The following is a 23645-nucleotide window of genomic DNA, read 5'->3' as shown; positions in this document are numbered from 1 at the left end:
ACCAGATTTTTAAAATGAAATCCGGGGACATATTTTTTCTTTACTAGTAATGGCAACAATCAGCGACTCTCTGCCCGTCGCCGCCCGCCTCACAAGTCTTACTCTTCGGGCCCGGGCTACTACTGGATGGGGAGCGGAGGAAGATCACTTCGCCAGGGAAGGCAAGGAGATAGGCAGGTGGCTGGCCAGGATTTGAGCCAAGACAGAAGAACATGCGAGCGGAGCTGAATGGGCATGCGCCCGAAACTGAAGAAATATTCCCTCCGCTCTGACCAGCACATGATCATCCGAAAGGGGCACAGATAATGGGAAAAATACAACCCCCCTATGCTAGTAGGCACAGCGGAGTGGGGGGGCGTGTAATTCATTTTTTTTTATTTTAATTCTGCACTGATTGTCTTTGAAATTGCCCCTGCCCCTTATTAAATCCAATCTGGGGACAAAACCAGGGACAGACTTGGTCCGGGGACAGTGTCCTCAATCAGGGGACTGTTCCCTGAAACTGGGGATGTCTGGTCACCTTAAACTACAACATCTGGAGTGGAAGATTCATCCATTCATGCCGTGTATAGTGGGCATACATAGGAATCTGCTATATTTTGTAATCTCTAGAAGGCCAGCTTTTAAAATACATGAACTGTCTCAAACCCTCTGATGACCTCAGGAGTGTGTTATTTGAGGCCCGTCATGCATACTCAGGAGCTGGAAGGGAACAATCAGGTATAAGAAACATAATACTCCATAATCCTCTTGTGCCGTTATGATGCTGGAAACGTTCAGATTCGGGTCTGTCCGGTGTGATCGGTTCTATAGATCGTTGCAGCCAATCTACAATATTCTTCAATCTCAGCCACGTGCAGCTCTGATCGCTCAGCTGTCTGTGTGCATAACAACCCCGCCCCCTCACACACGACTTCTTTGATTGGCTGCACTCTTCGCTCAGACCGCTGTCCAGGGTGCTGACTCCGTATCGATGCGATCGGCACTCTTTGTCCTCTGAGCAGCGATCCTCGCTGTGCCTGGTTGCCTAGGAGACGCAGGACGCTGAATGGCAGCCTGCGAGGAGAAGCGTGTCCGGGACAATATGGGGGTCCGAGGGGAACCTGAGCAGGTAACAGCGGGGACATACCGGGCAATATGTGTTTCCTTAGGCTGCCAGCTTGGGGGGCATTATACTTGTGGGGGGTCCGTACGTAGGGGACATTTTCTAGCACGTTCAACTGCATTCAATGCAATCTACAATCTGTGCTATAAAGTTATAAGAGGGCGAGAGGGGCGATACACCCGTCCCCCATACAAACATAGAATCTTTATCATGTTAGTCTGTATTGAAACTTATCGTGGGAGGCAACATTTTTCCTGCAATCATCTGTAAAAGTGTTAGATATGGTTTGTTGTATCATTTTAAAGGCCAACTTCAGAAATGAGAAGACATCTACCCTTGTAGGGTTAAATACCACCCTGCAAGGGTTAAATGCTGGTTATTTCTAGGGGGTTGAGGAACGGGTATTATTAATTACCCCATCCCCCGCTCTGAGGGGTGGGGGGAGGGGCACTGCAAGGGGACTTTATATCTATCTATCTATCTATCTTACACACACATATATATATATATATATGTGTGTGTGTGTGTGTGTGTGTATATATATATATATATATATATATATATATATATATATATATATATATATATATATATATATTATTTATTTTTGTGGCCACAGTTGGATTTAAAGGATACATTTTTGGAAAAAATAAATGCACATATGTTTTTTTTTTTTAGTCTGTAAAGCGTTGCATAAGGGATCATCAGACCGCTTGATCTCATGCAGGTCTCCTTCAGATCTGTCAGTATATCTGAGTGCCTGTACATCCCGTACAGGTAAGCAGATACAATCTGACAGGAAGCATGAATGAACACGCCGTGCCACGGTAAGTTCATTAAAAACTACAAACTGATAACCTTTTGCGACGGGGGTAGTTTTTGTCATCACGTCAATCACTTTTCTGCTGCATAGGAACGCCCACTCCTGCGGGAGCCACTACCCAGAAGCCGGGGGGGGGGGGGGGGGGGGAATAGCTATACGACGGTATGTACAGCAAAAAAAAAAAAACGCATACTGTCAATGTTGCACGTGAGCACAATGTAATGTTAGAAAAATGTTTTAGGGTGAACCTCCGCTTTAACAAAACAAAAAAAAGCATAGAGACATGGATGTGTGGGTGAGTTTGGTTTGACTATTAAAAATGAATTAAATAGCATTTTTGTTTTGTGGTGCTCAGTTTAGTTCTGCTTTAAGGGAGGTGGCCTACACTGTGCATGCACATACAACCTCACACATATCTAAAGTGGATGTAAACTCCCATGCACGAATTTTACCTATAGGTAAGCCTTACCTAAGGCTATGGACAAGGATAAGGCTTACCTACAGGTACTGTCAATATCTCCTATACGTGCGCCGTTTAGTAGGTATTTACTGTAGATGCAGCCGGTGACGTCACCGGTGCATGCGCTCTGATGTAACGGCATACCCGTGCCAGTCCTTCAGAGTGCTTTAAGTCCTGTCTTGTAAACGGCGTGTGCATGCGCGGGAGTGACGTTTTGCTGTTTCGGCCACTCACACATCCAAAGTCTACAAACCTGAAAGGAAGACTGGGTGAGGATGGAAGCACCTTCAGTGGTGACAGCGCGCTGCTGGAGGGCTTTGTTCTAAGGTAATTTCCAGATAATGTGCTAGTATGCAAAGCATACTAGCACATTATGACATTGCCTTGCAGAGAAAAAAAAAAGCCAGCAGTTTACTACTGCTTCAAAATGTGTGACTGCCATTGAGAAAGTAAACAGTTCCATAGTTATCAGTTAGTGAGGAAAGTTGGTTACTAAGGACATTTTGTGCACATGTAGGTCAGGCTAGTGGTTGTTTTAACTTTATGTATTTACATGTACTTCAAACATATTGTTTATTTACCCTTTTTATTTATGTATATCTTTTCCATTCCAATAATATGCAATAATCAGGCTTTGTAAATCTGGAGATCTGGTATTAATTCCTGTGTATAAGGGGCCTACTGCACTTGAAAAGCCCCCTGGGACCCCCGAGATCTAAATCTGACCCTGCCTACAGTAGTTTTTATATCTATAGTGAGCTACTAGTTTGCTCATGCAATTTTATTTTAAAGTAGTATTAAACCCAAAAGCAATTGTATTGCAAACTGTATTAGTTTATTTTTTAGGCTTTCTTTCTTCTATTTTCACTTGGTGATCTGTCCAGTAAATCTGTTGTTTTTCAAAACAACAACCTCATTTGAAGATGTATCAGCACCTTTTCCCCATATTGATGGGGACAAGGGCCTCGTCCCCACAACCCTTGCCTGGTGATTGTGGGGGTCTGCGGGCGGGGGGGATTATCGGAATTTGGAAGCCCTCTTTAACAAGGGGGTCCCTAGATCCCGGCCCCATCCCCCCTATGGGAATGGGGTACATTGTAAAATTGTAAAAAAAATGTCCCGCAAAGTACATCAATTGTCAATCACGCCACCCGACGGACCCAAAAAATAAAATACTCCGCTTCCATGGGAGGCATCCCGCCGACTACTGTCTTTTCTTTCTAGCAGCTGTTATATAGGCAAGGGCGGGGTCACCCCTAACATAACCGGATAATCCCGCCCCCCCTCTGGCAGCACATGACATCAGAAGGGACGGGTTAACTCGGTTACGTCACCGGGTGGCCCTGCCCTTGCCTATATAACAGCTGTCACAGCCAAGAGACAGAAGTCGGTGGTACGCCTCCCATCGAGGCAGCGCTGTTTTATTTTCAGGTCCGTCGGGCGGCGTGATTGAAGAGAATAAAGGAATTGTCAAAAACTGTGTATTGTGGTTTTTACTTTTTGACACTTTTTTGGTGAAGGGGTAGGGGTACATTGTACCCCTACCCATTCACATGGGGGGGATCTGGGGGCCTCCTTGTTAAAGGGGGCTTCCAGATTCCGATAAGCCCCCCCCGCCCGCAGACCCCTACAACCACCGGGCCAGGATTATGGGGACGAGGCCCTTGTCCACATCAACACGGGGACAAGGTGCTTTGGGGGAGGGGACCCCAAAGCACCCTCCCCATGTTGAGGGCAAGCGGCCTGGTATAGTTCAGGAGGGGGGAGGCCGCTTGCTCGTCCCCTCCTTTCCTGGCCTGCCAGGCTGCTTGCTCAGATAAGGGTCTGGTATGGATTTTTGGGGGGGACTGGACGGCCGACTGAATGATTTGTTTGCCGCCCCCCAAAGAATGGAGCACCAGTCGCGACGGATGAGGAGTCTTTTCTGTCTTTAAGACTTTAATTTTACTTTGTATTTTACAGAATGTAAATCGTGCAGCCAACATGAAGAATTCTTCAGCAGCAAGAGTATTATCTCCATATGCAAAGAGAATGGCGACACAGAGGCAAGAGCGTAAAATTTCATCTAGTACAAATCCGGGAGCCATATCCAGTGCAAGGTAAATCATTTGTACTTCCAGGTATGGAGGGCTTAGTCTGTTTCCTTTTATATGACAGCAATGGTGTATGTTTGGTCGCTCAGGCACTCATGCCATGCCATGCAGATAGAGAGTTCTTAGTTCTCTGTAAGCTGCTACCAGAGCAACTTAGAGTTACCCAAGGCTTCTCCTCACTTGAATGGAGTGGTGAGGAGCAAAGACAAGGTTAGAATGTGCAGCTTCAGGTGGTTCTGATACTAAGCATTTGCATGAGTACTTGTACAAATGCTCCGATACTAAAACAAACACTTTTTTTGTGATTCCATTGGGACTTCTGTTAAATGAAGTTGCAAGTGGCAATGAAATCCGAGGTCCAAAATGCACCGAACTGCGGCTTTGAAATCGTGCTGAAGTAGCGCGATTTAAAAGCCGCAGAGGAACTGTTCATAATTATAAAGAAACTGTAATAATTTTTCATTAGTCTAAAAAAACGGGTATAGGTGCATCCCTAATATAAAGTAAATGTGTTGCTTGGGCATTGATGGGCAAACCCAAGTTCAATAATATTTTATAATCACATATAGCCAGAGTCATACGCTTCCTTCCAGTGCTCCAGGGCATGACATGGGCTTTGTTGGCTCCTTTTCATGCCCCAGTACATAAGGAGACTTTATGCAGGTACAAAATCTGGGCATTTAAGAGGATAAAAATAATAGCAATTACAAATTTAGTTAGCAGGTCAGAGAGGTTCACATGTTTAATGCCAGGATAAAACTTCCTTTGTTTGAATGGACAGTTGCTTTTCATTTTTTCAATTAGCAATTGGTGTGAACAGAGCAGCCAAATCCTATTGAAAGGCTTAAAGCGGAGGTCCGGCGAAAAAAAATATATTAAAAGCCAGCAGCTACAAATACTGCAGCTGCTGACTTTTAATAAATGGACACTTACCTATCCAGCGCGCCCGCGATGTTGGCCGCAGAAGACGAGCAATGGCTGGTCTCTCTGCTGCCCCGCCGCCATCCTCAGTGAGGGAATCAGGAAGTGAAGCCTTGCGGCTTCAATGCCCGGTTCCCTACTGTGCATGCGCGAGTAGCGTGGCGCTTTCCCGGTGGTCCCCGCTGTCTCCTGGGACCTGTGTGTTTCCCAGAAGGCGGGGGGGCAGGAAGTGAAGTGACTCCCGTGGGAGTCTCTCCCCGGAAGTGGGTGCAAATACCTGTGTTATATAGGTATCTGCACCCCCTTCCCCCTAAAAGGTGCCAAATGTGACACCGGAGGAGGGGAGGGTTCCGAAAAGCGGAAGTTCCATTTTTGGGTGGCACTCCACTTTAATTAACCACTTGCCGACCGCGCTATAGCAAAAATACTGCTACAGCGCGGTCGAGTTACTGTGACAGGACGTCCCTGGGACGTCCTCGTGCACTTCCGCGTTTGCGCGTCCCCTGGGGCGCGCTCGCGGAAGTGTCCGTGCTCGCCGGGTCTAGAAGACCCGGCGCATCACGGATCACGGTAAATTGCCGCGAATCGCGGCTGTTTACCACGTGATCGCTCCGTCAAATGACGGAGCGATCACTTGTAAACAAACCGGCGTCATTTGATGACGCCGGTTCCTCCCTCTCCTCTCTGTACCGTTCGGTACAGTGCGAGAGGAGAGGAGAGGAGGGGGGGAGCGCGGGGTGTCAGCAGTGCTGTGGCTGGATCTGTGACAACTGCAGTCACAGATCCAGCCATCCCTCCCAGCTCAGCAATACTCTGCCATACCCCATACTCTGCAATACCGCATACTCTGCCATACTCTGCATACTCTGCCATACTCTGCCATACTCTGCATACTCTGCCATACCCCATACTCTGCCATACTCTGCAATACCCCGTTACTCTGCAATACCCCGATACTCTGCCATACCCCGATACTCTGCCATACCCCGATACTCTGCCATACCCCGATACTCTGCCATACCCCGATACTCTGCCATACCCCGATACTCTGCAATACTCTGCATACTCTGCCATACCCCATACTCTGCCATACTCTGCATACTCTGCCATACCCCATACTCTGCCATACCCCATACTCTGCCATACCCCATACTCTGCCATACCCCATACTCTGCCATACCCCATACTCTGCCATACCCCATACCCTGCCATACCCCATACCCTGCCATACCCCATACCCTGCCATACCCCATACTCTGCCATACCCCGTTACTCTGCCATACCCCGTTACTCTGCCATACCCCGTTACTCTGCCATACCCCGATACTCTGCCATACCCTGATACTCCGATACTCTGCCATACCCCGATACTCTGCCATACCCCGATACTCTGCAATACCCCGATACTCTGCAATACCCTGCACAATACTCTGCAATACCCTGCGCAATACTCTGCAATACCCCAATAACCTGCGTGATACTCTGCAATACCCAAATACTCTGCAATACCCCCAATACTCTGCAATACCCCAATACTCTGCAATACCCCCAATACCCCAATACTCTGCAATACCCAAATACGCCGCAATACCCCAATACTCTGCAATACCCTCAATACCCCAATACTCTGCAATACCCAAATACTCCGCAATACCCCAATACTCCGCATATATAATGTTTTGGGGTTCTATGTAGTTTTCTAGCAAATAAATTTCCATGTAGGAGAGAAATGTCAGAATTGGCCTGGGTGTTCCAGAACGCCTGATGGCGCTCCCTGCATGTTGGGCCTCTGTATGTGGCCACGCCGTGTAAAAGTTGCACACATGGGGTATCGCCATACTCGGGAGGAATAGCAGAATGTGTTTTGGGGTGTCATTTGTGGTATGCATATGCTGTGTGTGAGAAATAACCTGCGAATATGACAGAAACATGTTTGTTTTTTGTTTTTTTACAGAATTTTCGGTCGTTTTTCTTTTATAGCGCAAAAAATAAAAAACCCAGAGGTGATCTAATACCACCAAAAGAAAGCTCTATTTGTGTGAAAAAAAGGACAAAAATTTCAAATGGGTACAATGTTGTATGACGGAGTAATTGTCATTCAAATTGTGAGAGCACCGAAAGCTGAAAATTGGTCTGGTCAGGAAGGGGGTTTAAGTGCCCAGTGGTCAAGAGGTTAAAGTGGTGGTTCACCCACACTAACAACATTTTACCATTAAATTAGGCATAGTAGCGCGAGCTACAGTATGCCTGTATTGATTTTTTTATCCCCGTACTCACTGTGCAATCCTCTATAGAAGATTCCGACTCCCCGCGGGGAATGGGCGTTCCTATCAAGAGGGAGGATGATTGACGGCCGGCTATGGCACGTCACGCTCCCCGAAGATAGCCGGAACAGGTCTCGGCTCTTCACGGCGCTATACGGCGCCTGCGCACAGACTATGCGCAGGCGCCGTGAAGCGCCAAGTCCTATTTCGGCTATTTCCGGAGAAGCGTGACATGCCATAGCCGGCCGTCAATCATCCTCCCTCTTGATAGGAACGCCCATTCCCCGCAGGGAGTCGGAATCTTCTATAGAGGATTGCACAGTGAGTACGGGGATAAAAAAATCAATACAAGCATACTGTAGCTCGCGCTACTATGCCTAATTTAATGCTATAAAAAAAAAATGTTTCATTAGGGTGAACCACCGCTTTAAGGACCCAGTATAACTACAGAACCCTGCACAGCCAACCCAACATACTTGAAGTTGTAGTTCCACAGCCACATAAGATGTGGTTAAAAGACTGTACTTAGACATGGTTTTTATATGAAAACATTTATAAATAGCTGACCGGTTCCTATGTTACTTTGCTGTCACTGTTGAATCATGAAAAAGTTTTACAAGCATGGTATTTGACATTTACAATTATTTTCCCAGCAAAGCAAAGGTGATTTCTAGATTGCCATCTCATAAACCCACATGTGCCAGTGCACCAGCCACTATAGTTCGACTGCCAGCAGGGAGAAAAACAGCTACAAATCCACCACTTACAGCTAAGGTTAGTATGCCAGCAAGACAATGATTAATATCTGTTTGGCTCTTCAGATAACACTTTCATAGCTAAAGATAATCATGTCTAATGACTTAATGAGGGCAAATAATACAAGATTAGTCTTTTATTGTTGCCCACTCAGTGTTATAGATGAGATGCCTTAGGTCAGAGGTCATTTTCAGGTCCAGTTTGTGTTTATGGGCAAAGCTTCAATTTGACCTGGTGATGTCATTCCAGAGAATTTGTATTTCTGATTACAGATTCGGCAGCTACTTTTCTAATACAGGTAGAACATTTTCCGTCAATGATGCCTTATGTTGTGCCGGTTTGTGAGCTGTCTAAAATTGCAGCACAGACCCACAACATTACTTTGTTATTGGATAGATTTTCTGTGCCTAAAAAGATTGAAATGAAAAATAAAAACAAGAGAAAACTATTATATTCTCATTGAAAATGAATGGAAATTGATGAAGCGTGTCTATTCACTTCCAGTTTATACCTCTCTAAGAAAAGATTTAAATCTATAAAGAAAAATGACTACATACAAAATTGCTTCTTTATACCTTATCTGATGATAATCCTTTGCGTAGATTGACACGCTCAAGTCTCAGGCTGGGTTAACACTATTGTGAATTGGATGCGGGCTGTTCGCATTCAATTCGCAATAGCAGGAGATTTTAACTGGCTCCCTATGGAGCCGTTTCACATCTCCACTGTGGTTCCGGAGTGAATTCGGGCTGAAATCGGACCTGAAACTGTGAACGGTGACACACCGGACCCCTGCTGTGAGCCGCATGCGAAGATAGTGTGAACCCAGCCTCAAAGGGGTTGTAAACCCTCATGTTTTTTCACCCTAATGCATCTTATGCATTAACCACTTAAGACCCGGACCATTATGCAGGTTAAGGACCTTGCCCCTTTTTGCGATTCGGCACTGCGTCGCTTTATCAGACAATTGCGCGGTCGTGCGACGTGGCTCCCAAACAAAATTGGCGTAATTTTTCCCCCACAAATAGAGCTTTTGTTTTGGTGGTATTTGATCACCCCTGCGGTTTTTATTTTTTGCGCTATAAACAAAAATAGAGCGACAATTTTGAAAAAAATGCAATATTTTTTACTTTTTACTATAATAAATATCCCCCAAAAATATATAAAAAAACATATGTTTTCCTCAGTTTAGGCCGATACGTATTCTTCTACCTATTTTTGGTAAAAAAAATCGCAATAAGCGTTTATAGATTGGTTTGCGCTAAATTTATAGCATTTACAAAATAGGCATAGTTTTATTGCATTTTTATTAATAATTTTTTTTTACTACTAATGGCGGCGATCAGCGTTTTTTTTTTTTTTTGTGACTGCGACATTATGGCGGACACATCAGACAATTTAGACACATTTTTGGGACCATTGACATTTTCACAGCAAAAAGTGCTATAAAAATGCACTGTTTACTGTGAAAATGACAATCGTAGTTTGAAAACATGTAACTGTTCTCTCCAGCATAAAAGACAACTGAGCATGTGCAGGTCGGCTACCCTGCCAGTGTTAGCTGGCCTTCCCCACACAGAAAGTTCATAACGGAAGGATCTATGTATATAGGATAAAGCAGCCTTTTTACACAATGCAGAGGATTAAACTCTTAAGTTCCACAGCGAGTATAACAAGCACGCTATTCTGTATATAGACACTGATTTTACTGTTGAGGGTTTAGTAACACTTTAACATAAAACTGGATTGAAATGTATCTCTGTTACAATTCAACATGATTGATGGATACAATTTAATAAAATTCAATAAAAGAAATGCATCTGTTTTCCATAGCAAGGTGCAAGCAGTACGAGTCTTGGGGTTCCTAGAGAGAGGCAGAGTGCTCCTTTAGCACAGCCTCGCACTCAGAGACAGGCCACCTACATGATGGTACCAGTCAGGATGAAGAAGGCTGGGTAAGTAAGTGCAAGGTATTTTTGTCTGAATCAGGGATTTCAATGGTGGGATATAAGTGCATATGCGTTTTGTCAAATCGCATTTCTAATCGGCGGCATTTTCATTTGCCAGAAATGGCACCGTCCTAATCGGTGCAACACTGCATCTGCGGCGCTGCACCGATTTTACTGAGAGCGCTGGGTCTTACTTTTGCATACTAACCTCAGATCTAATCTGAAGAGTTTACTAAAGTCACAAAAATTCTTGTACGACAGATGTATTACATACAAAATGTATTTGTATTGTATTTTCCAATGACAGCTATACTGATTAAAAAGAAAATCGCATGGCATCGTACGATTTTTTTTTTTTCGTATTAAGATAATATCACATGAACTCTCATGTCTGGCTTTTGAAAGCTCTGTACTAACGGTCCGATTATCGTACGATCCATTTGAAAGCGGTATTTTTCAAACGATTTTCTGATTTAGTGTACGGGGCTTAAGCGAGGGTTATAAATCCCAAAGTTTTTTTTCCCCCATCTGTGTCCCATTGCATAGATTTCCCTTCACTTCCTGTCACATAGTCAAACAGGAAGTAAGAGGAAATCCCTGCAAATTAAGGGAATTCCTTGGGGACCTCCAGGTCACCAGAACTAGTGTCCCCATTGGAAGATTTCCCCTCTATTACTTTTCTGGGGACAACCCAAAATTTAGAATTTTCAGGATAAATAAAGAGGGTGACTCTCACTAACAAAGGCACAGCTAGCAATAAAAACTGACAGGTGTTCAAATTCATCTCCACTCTGTCCAAATCGAAAAAAAAAAAAAATTGGACTTTAGTTGTACTTTAACCACTTAAGCCCCGGACCATATTGCTGCCTAAAGACCCAAGGGTTTTTTACAGTTCGGGACTGCGTCGCTTTAACAGACAATTGCGCGGTCGTGCGACGTGGCTCCCAAACAAAATTGGCGTCCTTTTTTCCCCACAAATAGAGCTTTATTTTGGTGGTATTTGATCACCTCTGCGGTTTTTATTTTTTGCGCTATAAACAAAAATAGAGCGACAATTTTGAAAAAAATGCAATATTTTTTACTTTTTGCTGTAATAAATATCCCCCAAAAACATATATACAATTTTTATTTTTCCTCAGTTTAGGCCGATACGTATTCTTCTACCTATTTTTGGTAAAAAAAAATCCCAATAATCGTTTATCGGTTGGTTTGCGCAAAATTTATAGCGTTTACAAAATAGGGGATACTTTTTTTGCATTTTTTTTTTTTTTTTTTTTACTACTAATGGCTGCGATCAGCGATTTTTTTCGTGACTGCGACTTTATGGCGGACACTTCGGACAATTTTGACAAATTTTTGGGACCATTGTCATTTTCACAGCAAAAAATGCATTTAAATTGCATTCTTTATTGTGAAAATGACAGTTGCAGTTTGGGAGTTAAACACAGGGGGCGCTGTAACATTTAGGGATCACTGTGTGTGTGTTTACTAGTGTAGGGGGGTGTGGCTGTAGGAATGACATCATCGATCGGATCTCCCCTATAAAGGGTGATCACCCGATCGATGCGCCGCCACAGCGAAGCTCCGGGGAGCGATCGCGACGGAGCGGCTAAAAACAAATAGCCGCGCCGTCGTCCCGGATTGCTCCCCGAGCGGACCCGACCTCCGCATGTACCGGGGGGGTCCCGATCGGACCCCCCACCCACGTCTAGCAGAGGACGTACAGGTACGTACATGTGCCTGTCCGTGCCATTCTGCTGACGTATATGTACATGAGGAGGTCGGGAAGTGGTTAACCACTTAAGCCCCGGACCATTTGGGTGGTCAAAGACCAGGCCACTTTTTGCGATTCGGCACTGCGTTGCTTTAACTGACAATTGTGCAACGTGGCTCCCAAACAAAATTGACGTCCTTTTTTTCCCACAAATAGAGCTTTCTTTTGGTGGTATTTGATCACCTCTGCGGATTTTATTTTTTGCGTTGTAAACAAAAATAGAGCAACAATTTTGAAAAATATGCAATATTATGCAATGCAATGCTATAATAAATATCCCCCAAAAAAATATATAAAAACATTTTTTTCCCTCAGTTTAGGCCGATACTTATTCTTCTACATATTTTTGATAAGCGTTTATTGATTGGTTTGCTCAAAAGTTATAGCATCTACAAAATAGGGGATAGCTTTATGGCATTTTTATTAATATTTATTTTTACTAGTAATGGCGGCGATCAGCGATTTTTTTTTTTTATCCTGACTGCGACACTATGGCGGACACATCGGATACTTTTGGGACATTTTTGGGACCATTGTCATTTTTACAGCGATCAGTGCTATAAAAATTCACTGGTTACTGTGAAAATTACACTGGCAGTGAAGGGGTTAACCACTAGGTGGCGCTGTAGGGGTTAAGTGTTCCCTATTGAATGTTTCTTACTGTAGGGGGGATGGGCTGTTTGTCACATGACACTGATCTCCGCTCCGAGTACACAGAGCGGAGATCAGTGTCATTGTCACTAGGCAGAGCGGGGAGATGCTTGTTTACACAAGCATCTCCCTGCTCTATACCTCTGTGAGACGATTGCGGGACCCACGGGGAAGGTGGCATGGTCGCGAGCTCGCCACCGGCAGAGTGCTCGCGACCACACGGCAGGCATTTAAAGGGCCGCGTATAGGTACCTGATTATGCCTGTCCTTGCCATTCTGCCGACGTATATCTACATGGTCAGTCCTTAAGAGGTTAAGGGCCCATTTCACACATGCTGTCCGATCAGGTCCGCCTGTCCATTTTTCAGCATATGATAGAGACACTGGCAGCGTTTGATGGGCACAGTGGCAGCATTTGATGGCACAGTGACAGCGTTTGATGTGCACAGTGGCTGCAATTGATGTGTTTTTTTTCCGTTTGTTTGCGCCCCCCCCCCCCCCCAAAAAAAAAATGAGCACCAGCCACCACTGGTTGAGAGTACAACAAACGTGACAGTTACATTCCTGGCATGTGATGAGAATGTAACAGTTTTTTTTTTAAACTGTTAAATTAAGGTGGAACAAAACCCATAAGTGTCTGCCACAAAATGTTTCCTGTTACCTCCTGTTTGTGTTTAATTTCAAATAGCTTTAGACCAGGATAGGCATCACCAACTACCATCCCCTTTCCAATCAGATGCCAGTTAGGACAGTCTCATTGAACAAGGTAACCATAGGTGATGTTGCGTAGCCTTGAAGTCAGGTAAGACCGGTTCCAACCATCAACCTGCAATTAGTTACCGAGAGATAGAGAGGAAGGTTTTTAACAAAGATAATGGCACGTATCTTGTGATATCGATTCTTAGGGAGAACATTCACTTTTCTAAGATTTAATATGGCTGACAGGTTTGTTTTAGGACTCCTTCACACCATACATGCATGAAAACCGCACAGATTTCACTTGCAGAGACATCAGTTTTCACGCACGTCAGTTAAGTGCCCTATTCACAGCAATGTTGATGTCATGTCAGTTTTTTTACTGTGCAGAAAACGACATACACATTGCAGATTCATACGCAGAAAAAACAGTGTGACCAGTGCACATAGAGAACAATTCTTTTTTGTGCCCTTGAACAACGTGTGCAGAAAACCTGATGTCTACACCACAGTGTGAATGAAGCCTTAATGTCACACTTTGAAAGTACATTAATTCATTAATTGGGGAGGGGGAAAGGGCAGTGCCTATTTGCAGTTCATTGTTTGCACTTTAATCTGTTTCTGCCGCATAGACAAAATTCTGCATTATACATAGCGCACTGTTAGCTTGTCTCTTGCTGTGTAATGTTTTCTGTGATTATGTTTATCAGGTTGAAACTTTTGGACCCTGAGAAAGTGAAGAATTTGACCTCCCTAGCAGCAGCTATGCCTTTTGAGTCAGGTACTGCAATGGGGGGATTTTAATTTTTTTCTCTATATCTTTAGTGATATGCCGCGTACACACCATCACTTTATGTGATGAAAAAAAACGACATTTTCTGTGAAGTAAAAAATTACGTTTTTGAAACTTCAATTTTCAAAGACGAAGTTGCCTACACACCATCGTTTTTCTCACAATGTTCTAGCAAAGCGAGGTTACGTTCACCACGTTTTTCCATTGAAGCTCGCTTCATAAGTAGCTTCTGGGCATGCGCGGGTGAAAAAACGTCGTTTTAAACACGGTCAATTTCTGTGAAGTAAAAGTTGACGTTTTGAAAAACGACACATAAAATTGAAGCATGCTTCAATTTTTTTTGGTCGTTTTTTAGAAGACATAAAACGACGTTTTCCCCCACACACGGTCAATTAAAGTGACGTTTTTAAAAACGTCATTTTTTTTCATCACATAAAGTGATGGTGTGTACGCGGCATAAGGCCCCATACACACGAGAGGATTTATCCGCAGATACGGTCCAGCGGACCGTATCCGCGGATAAATCCTCTCGAGGATTTCAGAAGATTTCTATGCGATGGCGTGTACACACCATCGCATTGAAATCCGCACTGAAATCCTCTGCCGATGACGTGTCGCGCCGTCGCCGCTATTATGACGCGGCGACGGGCGCGACGCTGTCATATAAGGAATTCCACGCATGCGTCAAATCATTACGACGCGTGCGGGGAATCCCTTTGGACGGATGGATCCGGTAAGTCTGTACAGACGAGCGGATCCATCCGTTGGAATGGATTCCAGCAGATGGATTTGTTGAGCATGTCAGCAAATATCCATCTGCTGGAAATCCATCCCAGGGGAGATTTATCCGCGGATAAATATCCGACGGAGTGTACACACCATAGGATCTATCCGCAGAAACCCATTTGATGGGATTTATCTGCGGATAGATTCTATGGTGTGTATGGGGCCTGAGACTCGGGTATGGATCTGTGAAGAAAACATGCTGTTTCAGCTTTGTAATAAACCATTAGAGCTCATGATCATTTCCATAGTTTACAGTTATCTGGCTTAGCTTAACCACTTACAGACCGGAAGATTTCCCCCCTTAATGACCAGGCAATTTTTTTGCGATATGGCATTGTGTCACCTCTGACAATTGCGCGTCCGTGCGACGTTGTACCCAAACAAATTAGACGTCCTTTTTTTCCCCCACAAATAGAGCTTTCTTTTGGTGGTATTTGATCACCTCTGCGGTTTTTATTTTTTGTGCTATAACAGAAAAAACAGTTTTGAAAAAAAAGATTTTTTACTTTTTGCTATAATAAATATCCCCCAAAAAATGTCATCAGTTTAGGCCAATATATGTATTCTTTTATATATATTTGGTAAAAAATGCAATAAGCGTATATTGATTGGTTTGCGGAAAATTTATAGCGTCTACAAAATAGGTGATATATTTATGCCATTTTTATTATACATTTTTTCCCACTAGTAGTGGTGGTGATCAGCGATTTTTAGCGGGATTGCGGCAGGCCAATCGGACACTTTTTTGGGACCACTGACATTTATACAGCGATTAGTGCTATAGAAATGCACCAATTACTGTATAAATTACACTGACGGAAGGGGTTAACACTATGGAGCGAGCAAGGGGTTAAATGTGTTCCCTAGGGAGGGGTTTCTAACTGAGGGCTGAGTGGACTGACTGGGAGTACAGAGAGATCACTGTTCCTAATCATTAGGAACAGACGATCACTCTCTACTCCCCTGACAGAACAGGATCTTTTTGTTTACATTGACAGATCCCCATTCTGCCTCTCTGTGGAGCGGGGGTGGCAAGCAGATATTGTGGCCACCTATCAAGAGCACCAGCTCCCCTGCCATGCGGCGGTCGCATGTGCTCGCTATAGTTGTTAAAGTGACCGCCGTACACCTACAGTGGTTTGTGGGAACGGGCTGACCTGCGGCAGTATAATGACGGTGGCTGGTCAGCAAGTGGTTAAAGTGGTTGTAAAGGCAGAAGTTTTTTTTAAATCTTAATGCATTAAGATAAAACGCCTTCTGTGTGCAGCAGCAGCCCCACTAAAAAACTTACCTGAGGTCCCTCTCTGTCCAGCAATGTCCACGAATGTCTCAGCCCTCCAGAGTCTCCTTCCTGATTGGCTGAGACATAGCAACAGCGCTACTGGCTCCCAAAATACCACTGCTGTCAATCAAACTCAGCTAGGCAATCAGGGGAAAGAGGGGTTGGGACTCTGTGTCTGAATGGACACAGGGAGCTGTGACTCGGCTCGGGTGCCCCCATAGTAAGCTGCTTCCTGTCGGGGCACTGAACAGGAGGGAGGGGCCAGGAGCACAGAAGAGGAGAATCCAGGCTGTTCTGTGCAAATCCACTGCAACAGAGCAGGTAAGTATAACTTGTTTTTTATTTTTATAGGAAAAAAAAAACAATCACTTTAAAGTTTGATTCTGAGCAGGGGCTGTTGCTACCCAAATCCTAGAAGAGCTAGGTAGTAATAATAGTGTGTGAATGTATAGGACATTAAATGGCAAGGTGCAGAGACTGTCACTAATAGGACAGCACTGTGGAATATGTGATAGCTTTATCATTATATAATAATTGGGTGTGTGCTTGTGGTGAGAAATTAGAATGTAAGCTCCTGTGTTTTGTGTAAATGGCTCAGTGTTCCTCATACAACACTATGGAATACGTCAGAGATTTATTAATGTAAAATAATAGTGTGAGACATTAGTGTAAAATACTTCAAAGCAGATACCGATGTAAATGGAACAGTATACTTTGTACAGCACTGTGCATTATATCAGAGCTAAATAACAATTTTGTATATGACTGTTGTGGAAACAGAGAGAAAATTAATTAAGCATAGAGTGTGCACAGGAAATATTGTAATGAGTAGCCAAGAGCATTACCGTCCCTAAAGATATGTATATTATCCCAGTGAGGGATGGGGCATGGGACTGTACGAATGCTGTTGGATAGTTCTGAGACCATAGAAACCGTACACCAGAAACAGTTTACAGATAAAAAAAATATATATTTTAATTTTACATATTATATACATACAAAAATCGAATAAAATCATATATTAAGTTTCACCAATAGTTGATTGTTGAAATATTATATACAGTGGGGTGTCCAACATGTTTCGCCCATTTGGGCTTCCTCGGGGACGTATGCACATGTATATATAAAAAGATCTCAATCTACAATAAGAAACAAAAATGGTGAAGACATCTTTACCTAATATATATAAATGTATATTGCAAGAGTATTTTACAAAACATATTCATGTTGTTATTAAAAAAACGTGTGATTCTATATGTCTAATTCTTTAAGATAATGGAGATAACATACTAGCGAAAAGTCGCTGCTTTTTTGCTGTTCCATAATGGCACCCCTATTCATACAGGAAATTACTGACTTGTGTAAATAATCACCTCCTTGGTGACTTTCTCTCACTGGCCACAGAAAACGTAGACATAAAAACCCCAAAGGTGGGCAACCGGATCAAGGACAGAAAGCACGTAGTGCTAATCAATCCTATTTGGGAGTATAAGGATATTGAGTTAATTATCAATAATGACAATGATCAGAAAAACGAAAAAATTTATTAATTAATTGGATACTTATAAGGTACTATGTATTGAGAGAGTCGTGATGGTTCAAATGTATATTGGGCTATTTTAATATGTAACATACATCAAGAAGAAAATGTAGTATAAGAAAAAAGCAATAATGGAATATATGCACTGGTACAAAGATCTAATAAAGATCTAAAAATTAATGTATTAGTGAATCTGTTACTACCCATGAATGCATCTGTATGGCGTCCAGATTTATTAATCAGGGGCATAAGCCTCCTTGATAGCTACATTAGGTACAATTAATAATATAAAATATATATGTGTCGCATATTTAGGTGTCCATAGCTAGTAACCATGGATACCATTCAATGGATGTAATCAACGAATGGGTAAGAGAAAAATAATAATTAATAGGAAGTATATATTCAGCATTATATTTTTATTTTTAATAAAATTATATTGTATATTTGTGTAAATGAGGAGCTGTGTAAAAGAAATAGAGTATAATGATGAAAAGGGAAAATATAAAAATGTATAAAAACGTAAAAAATATATATATGAAATATAAAAAGTTGCATACTTAATTGAACTCACATATGTTGCTACGATTGGACGTATACATGTTGATAGGAAGCCGTGATTATGCTGGCAGACAATGCACTGATTGTGCACCGCAGCTGCAAGTTGGAACTGTGTAAGATAATCACATAAATGTATAAGCATAAGACAATGATAGAACATCAATGTCTGCGGAGTGTAGAGTAATGCATGAAAAAAGAGGAGAAAAAAATGTGAGGAGAAAAAATACCTTGAAAATGTTCACTTATAAGGCACTCAATAGAGGAGGGTAAACCAGATTAGACTTTGTAATGAACACAGCCGACGCTAATCAGATGTCTGACAAGCAAAGGAAAAATAGTTCAATCGAGTTTTAGGGGCAGTCGTCAGACTGATAATATAAAACAAATTGGTTGAGAAGCAGAAGTTAGTTACCTGTCATGCAATTGAAAGCGTGTGGGCTTCCTAGTGGCCTGAGCGGTGTGTGTGCTGAATGAAGCCTTATATAATCCCAGTGTGCTCTGACGTAGCACACGTCAGAGCGCAGTGGTGGGCGGGATGTGTGTGTCAAAGGGGGTGTGTGCAGCACCTCCAATGAACGCAGCGCTGGTAGCCCATCAGAGTGGCAAGGCGGGGATGTGTAGCACGCCCCGTGGGTGGAGCTTTGAGAACAGGGATTCCCTGCGCTGGTTGTTATAACGCGCTGCGATAGACACATAGAACGGGTGACCACAACATCACAGCCTCCGCCATGGTTCAGGGCTGGAATGCGCCTGGCGGTCATCCCTGAGTGCCCACTAATAGGTATGACCAGCAATACATGGTACCTTATAAGTATTTTCGTTTTTCTGATCATTGTCATTATTGATAATTAACTCAATATCCTTATACACCCAAATAGGATTGATTAGCACTACATGCTTTCTGTCCTTGATCCGGTTGCCCACCTTTGGGGTTTTTATGTCTACGTTTTCTGTGGCCAGTGAGAGAAATTTACCAAGGAGGTAATTATTTACACAAGTCGGTAATTTCCTGTATGAATAGGGGTGCCATTATGGAACAGCAAAAAAGCAGCGACTTTTCGCTAGTATGTTATCTCCATTATCTTAAAGAATTAGACATATAGAATCACACTTATTTTAATAACAACATGAATATGTTTTGTAAAATACTCTTGCAATATACATTTATATATATTAGGTAAAGATGTCTTCACCATTTTTGTTTCTTATTGTAGATTGAGATCTTTTTATATATACATGTGCATACGTCCCTGAGGAAGCCCGAATGGGCGAAACATGTTGGACACCCCACTGTATATAATATTTCAACAATCAACTATTGGTGAAACTTAATATATGATTTTATTCGATTTTTGTATGTATATAATATGTAAAATTAAAATTATATATTTTTTTATCTGTAAACTGTTTCTGGTGTATGGTTTCTGTGGTCTCAGAACTATCCAACAGCATTCGTACAGTCCCATGCCCCATCCCTCACTGGGATAATATACATATGTTGTGGAAACAGAGTGTAAGCTCCCCTGGTGCATGGGGTATATATATATATATATATATATATACACACACACACACACACAGCACTACAGAATGTGTCAGCGCTGTGTATATATATATATATATATATATATATATATACACACACACTAGCATATGATAGTGGTGAGACTTAAGAGTGTAAACTCTCTGATGCAGAAACTCATATGAATTGTTCAGTGTTCTCTGGAATATGTGGGCATATCCTATGGTGGGGACATTAGAATGTAAGACCCTCTGGAGTAGGAGTAATTGTTGGTGCTACACAAACAACTGATTGCTACTGTGAAATAAAGTTATACGTTAAATGTAGGAATTTTAATATTACCGGTACTTTGATATTATAATTCCAATGAGAAGGAAGCACTTACAAGGGCTGAGGGCAGTTTGTTTTATTTACAGCCTATATATTCCTCTCTGACTCTAAAACCCTTCTGCATGTTTGTTTGAGCAGGAGAGGCGAGATTGCACTCATATCTTCACCAGGAACATGCCAGCAAGCAGCGTTCTTTGAACTCCAGGCACATAACAGTTCTCAGATTCCCAGTGAAACAGGTGTCCCTTTCAAGGAAGAGCGCTGGAATTCCTAGAAGACGGTGAGAGAGTTTACTTATTATGTAACAAAAGATAATGTTCAGCTTGTGCCTATTTTGTACGAAACATAGGTTCAGTCTATTTAATGGCTTTGATATCTCTTGTGGATTGCTGTGATGTTTCTACCACATTCCTTGGCACTGCCCCAACAACGTGTCTCTCTTTTGAGTTTATTTTTGTGTGGCATAAATAAAAAATCAGGTGAGTGGTACAGTTTATTTATTGAGTTATTACTTTAGAAAAATAGTTACATGTATCTTTAAATAGGATAGAAGTACCTCTGTAAGCTTTCCATGACCCCGTGCACAGCATCACTATGAGCCAATAGGTCCTTGTTGTTTATTGGAAAGAAAGCATACAGAAAAGAAAAGATAATGGGGCAGATCCACAAAGAAATTACGCCGGCGTATCTATTGATACGCCGGCGTAATTTCAAAATTCCTGCGTCGTATCTTTGTTTTGAATCCTCAAAACAAAGATACGACGGCATCTCAGCTTGATCCGACAGGCGTACGCCTTCGGATCTTAGATGCAATTTTTCGGCGGCCGCCAGGTGGCGTTTCCGTCGAAATCCGCGTCGAGTTTGCAAATTAGCTATTTGCGGCGATCCACGAACGTACGTCGGCCCGGCGCATTTTTTTCCGTCGTTTGCGTTTGGCTTTTTCGGGCGTATAGTTAAAGCTGCTGTTCTGAGGCGTACTCAATGTTAAGTATGGCCGTCCTTCCCGCGTACAATTTTGAATTTTTTGCGTAAGTCGTTCGCCGAATAGGAATTTGCGTAGAATGACATCACCGTCGTAAGCATTGGCTGGTTCCGGTTTAATTTCAAGCATGCGCACTGGGATACCCCCAGGGACGGCGCATGCGCAGTTAAAAAAAAACGTAGTTTACGTCGGGTCACGACGTATTAACATAAAACACGCCCCCATCACTTCCATTTGAATTCCGCGCCCTTTATGCCGCAACAGATACACTACGCCACCGTTACTTACGGCACAAATTCGTTGAGAATTCAAACCAAACAAAAGTAAGTTACAGCAGCGTAGCGTATCTTAGATACGCTGCGCCCGGCGCAGATGTATGTGGATCTGCCCCAATGTCTGTATTCCTTCATTGTCCAATCAGAGGGTAGATGATCCCGAACAATTTATTGGGACAGGAAGTAGAGAGTTTAAACTGAACTTGCCCAGATAGTTCTATGGCCAACCTGTTTTTGCAACTGCGTGCTCCGGGACCATCAATCTGATCTTTGTTCTACTACTTGCTGTATAACACACAATTAGTGATGCATAAAATGATTTTACTTCTCTCCAGGCAGGACAGTAACCTATCTACAAAACAGAACAAACCCTCAGAAGATCATGAAAGCCATCTGCTGCTGACCCACCAAATAGATGGTCTGGTCCTTAGTGAGAAGGATGCTTCAGAATCAGAATCCAGCTCATCCAACATCGGGCAAGAGTCCTATAACCCTCAAACTTTACCCCAGCTTATTACCAATGAGAAATGTAAAAGCAAACATGATGAGACAGCTTGGATTGATGGTAGTTCCATAGAAGAAACCAAAAATAGAGACCCACTGGAAATGCTGACCTTTCGAGAAAGAATTTTGGATATTAAAGATGTCAAAGAAGAAGATTTTGAAACAAAGAAAAAAGTAGAAATCCAAGGACAACTTTTAGGAGAAACTGAGTCAGATTATGAACGACACCTTAGTAGTAAGGAGAACCATGAAACTGAAGGACTTCAGCCTGAGGTAGCATCTTCTGACCTTACACAGTCTCAAGCAAATGCTTTACACAACACACAAGGAGAAGTGAGCACCAAAACGCAGAGTCAAGAAGATACCATATCAAGTCATGAACACTTGAAGAAAAGTCCTAGGGTCAAAATAAGCAGTGAAAATATTACATCAAAAAGTCCTAGGGCCAATGATGCAGAGGGTACAGATGAACGGTGTGTGTCATTACCAGTAGAAGAGAACCTATTGGCACAGAAAATCAGTGTGGACTTTGGCCAAGCCTCAAATATAGCAGACATAAGAGCATCTAGTAGCCAAGAGGACACCAAGTCACACATTTCTTCAAGGAGAAATGATGTCATAAGGAGGAGTCAGGGAGTACTGGTACTAACAAGAAGTACAGAAGAAAATGCAATCTTTATCCCTAAACTTAACTTTCAGTTCACCCCTGATAACAGCATAGACTGGACCGCATTGCCTCAGTCGCTACCAGACAAGCACGGCAATCAGGTCAAAGAGAAAAAACCCAGGATTACAAGGCCATGCACCCCTAGAGGACCCTCATTCAGCAAAAGTGTCCTGAAGAAGTCCTCTGCTTCTCAAGGGTATTTTCCAGCTGCAAAGGGCAACTCTGAATCTACTCCAGGATCATTTGGAGCAGAAAGTTCTGCAAAAGACAATTGCTCTCCACTCTATGGGATTGTGGACCTCTCCATTTCATTTCAAGATAAATACCAGGGAGATGAAATACCAAAAGACATCCCCAAAATATTACTGATGGAGGAAGATAGTGATGAGGATTAGAAGACACGGCTTCAGACAAAATACCTCTTGTGCACATTGTGGGAAAGATCAACTCACAACTTGCTGTTTTTCTTTATCGTACACCACGGGACACAGAGTCATTACATAGTGGGTTGTATGGTCACCAGAGGTGATTGGATTGGTAGACGGAAGCTTGGAAAAGAGGATGTCCATAGCAACCAGAATCTACCTATTTCCGCCCTGTAGGGAAAAAGAGGTGATTAGTTGGTGTAGACCAGTGGTCATCAACCCTGTTCTCAGGGCCCACTAACAGGCCAGGTTTTATGTATTACCTTGGGGAGATTAAGACTAGAATACTGCAATCACTGATCAGCAAATTATATCACCTGTGATTTATTTTGTAAACCTGGCCTGTTAGTGGGCCCTGAGGACAGGGTTGATGACCACTGGTGTAGACAACAGCATTTTTATCGTTTTCATTGGTGAGCTATGGAATGCTCTACAAGAACTGTGAATTCATCATTGAGAACAGACCAGTTCAGCGTTACAAATTAC

General features: G+C 42.8%; 1 protein-coding gene across 1 annotated transcript; it reads left to right on the top strand.

Moving 5' to 3' along the window:
- The first annotated feature begins 4353 nt into the window (after positions 1-4353).
- LOC120913875 lies at positions 4354-23432 on the top strand. Its single transcript, XM_040324187.1, has 6 exons — positions 4354-4487; positions 8320-8440; positions 10256-10377; positions 14203-14273; positions 20445-20586; positions 21899-23432. Exons 1-6 carry the CDS (start codon positions 4372-4374, stop codon positions 23127-23129), a joined length of 1803 nt encoding a protein of 600 aa, XP_040180121.1. The 5' UTR covers positions 4354-4371; the 3' UTR covers positions 23130-23432.
- Positions 23433-23645: the final 213 nt, after the last annotated feature.

Source organism: Rana temporaria, chromosome 9 (assembly GCF_905171775.1).
Source record: "Rana temporaria chromosome 9, aRanTem1.1, whole genome shotgun sequence".
Classification (NCBI taxonomy): domain Eukaryota; kingdom Metazoa; phylum Chordata; class Amphibia; order Anura; family Ranidae; genus Rana; species Rana temporaria.
This window is presented reverse-complemented; position numbering and strand designations above follow the sequence as displayed.